We start from the raw sequence: 3,088 nt of genomic DNA, 5'->3' as shown, positions 1-3,088 counted from the left end.
CACCTCTGTAGGTTTTAGTTCCTCCAGGGTCTGTCTTTGAAACCATAGATTGGCCTGTCTGTGCCCAAACCATGAGCTGACACCCTGCACCCTTTCCTCAGCCTCCTTCCTGAGACTGGAAAAGCCATCCAGGAAAGTCAGGTGATGTTCAGTGGAGGGGGTGATGGAAAAGCCCTTTCCAAAGGAGAAAACTGCATTCGTCTTTGTCACCTATTGTCTCCCCTTCCCATGTATGATGATGACATCTTTGTTTTCCCAGTCCTACTAGAGAGGTTATAGCAAGAAAGTCTTTTTGTTCCCTCTCTAAAGCCAGTCCCAGCAGCGTGGCCTGAAAGGTGCTGGATGGCACACTGCTGAGAGCAGGACCAGCACAAACACTGATGAGAAGCCTTGAGGCACAGGAGTCCAAGGATCAGGGTGCTCCCTGTGCCTCTCCTCTCACCTCCTCTCTTTTCCTGGGCAAACAGGATGAGCGTGGCCCATGTGCACGGGCCATCGAGCAGTTCCACCACGCCAGCCTGCTCAGCCGCCTGCAGAGACGGGAGGAACAGGCCCAGGTGATGACCCAGGCAATGGCTGAGCTGGCGACTGCTCCCTACCTGCAGAGAGTCTCTCAGGAGGATGACAAGCTGGTAGGTTTGGATTTCCAACACTTGTTTTGGCTTCTGCAAGCTGGGAGACAGAGCAGGAAGGGCCAGGGCAGAGTTCTGTATTTCCACCCTGTGCTCTGGAAGTCATTTGTCCAATGTGGGGACCTGAAAGAGTTCTCAAATCCTCCTTCAGTGCTTTGACAGAGGAGGTGCTGATCACCTGCAAGGGTGATTGATAGAGCCACCAGGACTCACCTGTCAGTATCTATGGAAAATCCCTTCTCTGTCCCCAGAACCTCCCCAGATCAGTCTGGAAAAATGATTGCAATGATTCAGATCATGCTGCCTTGACATCTCTGACTTCAGAAGGCACCTGCAGCAAAACAGCCTGAATCTGGGTAGAGCTGAGAAGGAGAGGGGGAAAGGAGGGAAAATTGATTTTCTGTGCTGGGTCCATGCACCACATACCCCCTGTCTCAGAACAAACCTGTCTGCCTGCTCATGGTAACTTGTCAGACTTGCTGCAGAGGTGCCCCAAGACAGTGAAGAACCCATGAGAAACATGGACTGGGCCCTTGGCTGAGCCAACCCAGCTCCAGCAAGGGTCAGCGGTGGGATGATGGCTGGAGCCAACGAGGCCGAAAGTGATGGTATCCAAGGGGGTTGGGGAAAAAAGAGGGGGGGAAACATCTCCTTCTTGCTCTGCATCAGTGGCAGATGGTGTCTCTCTTCCTCCCCCAAAGGGACGCCTTTGGGGAAGCCTTGTGCCTCCAACTGTGTTGGAGCACACCCGGGAATGTTGATATCTACAGACATAGTCCCAGTAGATCTTAATTCCTTGTCATGAGTAAAATGCTTGGGAAGAGACTCCAAAACCTTTTGTTTGGATTCACTTTAACTAACTCAACATTTTGGAAGAGAATTTTTTAGAGTGCAGCAATAGCACAGGTCTCAAGTATCAGCTTTTCCCAGTTTGTTCCTAAACACTGATGCTAAGGGCAGGACAGCCTGGATCCAATCCTTGCCTCTCTGTCTCTGAATTAAGAGTATCTGAACCATCTTCCAGGAGTTGGGAAGGCTGCAGGGTGAGGCAATGCCAGGACTACCCTGGAAGGGGACTGTGGGGAGTATTTTAGATCCACAAGGACACAGTGCAAGGGCTGAAGCAAAGATGAGTTGGCTGTGCTCACTGTGTGAAAGATGAGTCACAAAATCCTCAGAGTGCAAATGATTTTAATTGGGATATAATTTGTGTATTCAGAGAAATGATTTCTCTGTGAATTCCACACCAATTGTTTGTATCTCGGTGCCACAGCTGCAGTCACTGATGGCAGATGCTGTGGACATCCTCGCAGGAAGAACTGGAGAGCGTGTGTGGACTAAAATACAGAAGGTAACAGCCTGCAGCAAAGGGCAGGAGAGCAGATTGTTCCTTGGGCAGGAAACGTCCCTAACTCTGGTCTGTTCAAAAGGCAGAAAAGAGAGGATGTGCCAGGTGAAACCTGATCCCGTGCCTTGACCTCTGTCCATGCTCAGGCTTGGGAGTCAGCGAGGGTCTGAGTGCATCCCTGCTGTGCAAACAGCGTCCCAGCTGTTCAGCTGCACCAGGCACTGGTGTCAGTGCAGTGTCAGGCACTGATGTCAGCAACTGATGTGCCAGATTAGTTCTTATTTGGGGGGCTGGAGCCAACACCTATTCTATAAATATGAAAAGCACAGGCAGACCATGCCAAACCACAGGTCCAGGTAGGCACATCATTCCTCTGCTGCTTCCGGGTGGCATCCCCAGCAGGGCAGACACTGCTGGATGGTCCTAAAGGAGCTGCTGTAAATCCTGCTGCTGTTCCAGTGTCCCCTTTGCCCTCACTCCACACCCCACCCATCACCTGGGACACGTTTTCCTTCCTCTTTCTGCCCTTTGTGCTCACCCAGACACCAACACTACCCCCAAAATAGAACAGGCAGAGGAATGTTGTGCAGACATTTTAATTTGGTCTCTGGCTGAAGAGTCCTGGGGGCTCAGTGGTTATGGTTAATAGCGCCAAGCCCTGCACTGGACCTTTCTATTAGAGGATCAGTCTTCCCCAGACTTCCCATATGCTTTTGGCCAGTGCACGATTTCCTAGGCTTTTACTTCAACTTGTTCAAAATGAGGCTGGCACCAGGAATCCTCTCTCTGATCCTCTGCATGTTTTTATGCCAAGCACATGACAGCAAAGGCAATCCCTGAGGTTCTTTGGAGAGCCCAAAGCTTCCTGTGCACCTGTGGCCATGGATCTCTTGGCAGCAAAGGAGCCACAGCCCAGGCACAAGTGCCCATCAAGCTTCAGCAGCACTGCAGAAAACTCTTTTCCATGGCATCATGCACGGTGCTATGTGCAGCCCATCCCCTGAACAGGTCCCCATTGCCAGCCCTGTGGGCATGAGGAGGAGGCAGAGCTTCTCTGCCAGACTCCTTGTGCCCTCAGCACCCCAGGGCAGCAGATGGAATTGTGCAT

At 51.5% G+C, this 3,088-nt stretch overlaps 1 protein-coding gene across 1 annotated transcript; it reads left to right on the top strand.

Moving 5' to 3' along the window:
- The first annotated feature begins 373 nt into the window (after positions 1-373).
- LOC121672470 (spermatogenesis-associated protein 16-like) lies at positions 374-2,596 on the top strand. Its single transcript, XM_042045124.1, has 2 exons — positions 374-632; positions 1,906-2,596. Exons 1-2 carry the CDS (start codon positions 381-383, stop codon positions 2,107-2,109), a joined length of 456 nt encoding a protein of 151 aa, XP_041901058.1. The 5' UTR covers positions 374-380; the 3' UTR covers positions 2,110-2,596.
- Positions 2,597-3,088: the final 492 nt, after the last annotated feature.

Source organism: Corvus kubaryi, unplaced genomic scaffold (genome assembly GCF_017639235.1).
Source record: "Corvus kubaryi isolate FWS band 111438036 unplaced genomic scaffold, C.kubaryi_AGA036_p1.0 62464, whole genome shotgun sequence".
Classification (NCBI taxonomy): Eukaryota; Metazoa; Chordata; class Aves; order Passeriformes; family Corvidae; genus Corvus; species Corvus kubaryi.
This window is presented reverse-complemented; position numbering and strand designations above follow the sequence as displayed.

What these genes read in the sequence shown, in the direction of transcription:
- LOC121672470 (XM_042045124.1), top strand. Translation starts at nt 381, where the DNA reads ATGAGAAGCCTTGAGGCACAGGAGTCCAAGGATCAGGGTGCTCCCTGT. An exon ending in CTCAGGAGGATGACAAGCTG is followed by an intron (nt 633 to 1,905) that starts GTAGGTTTGGAT and finishes TCGGTGCCACAG; the next exon opens with CTGCAGTCACTGATGGCAGA.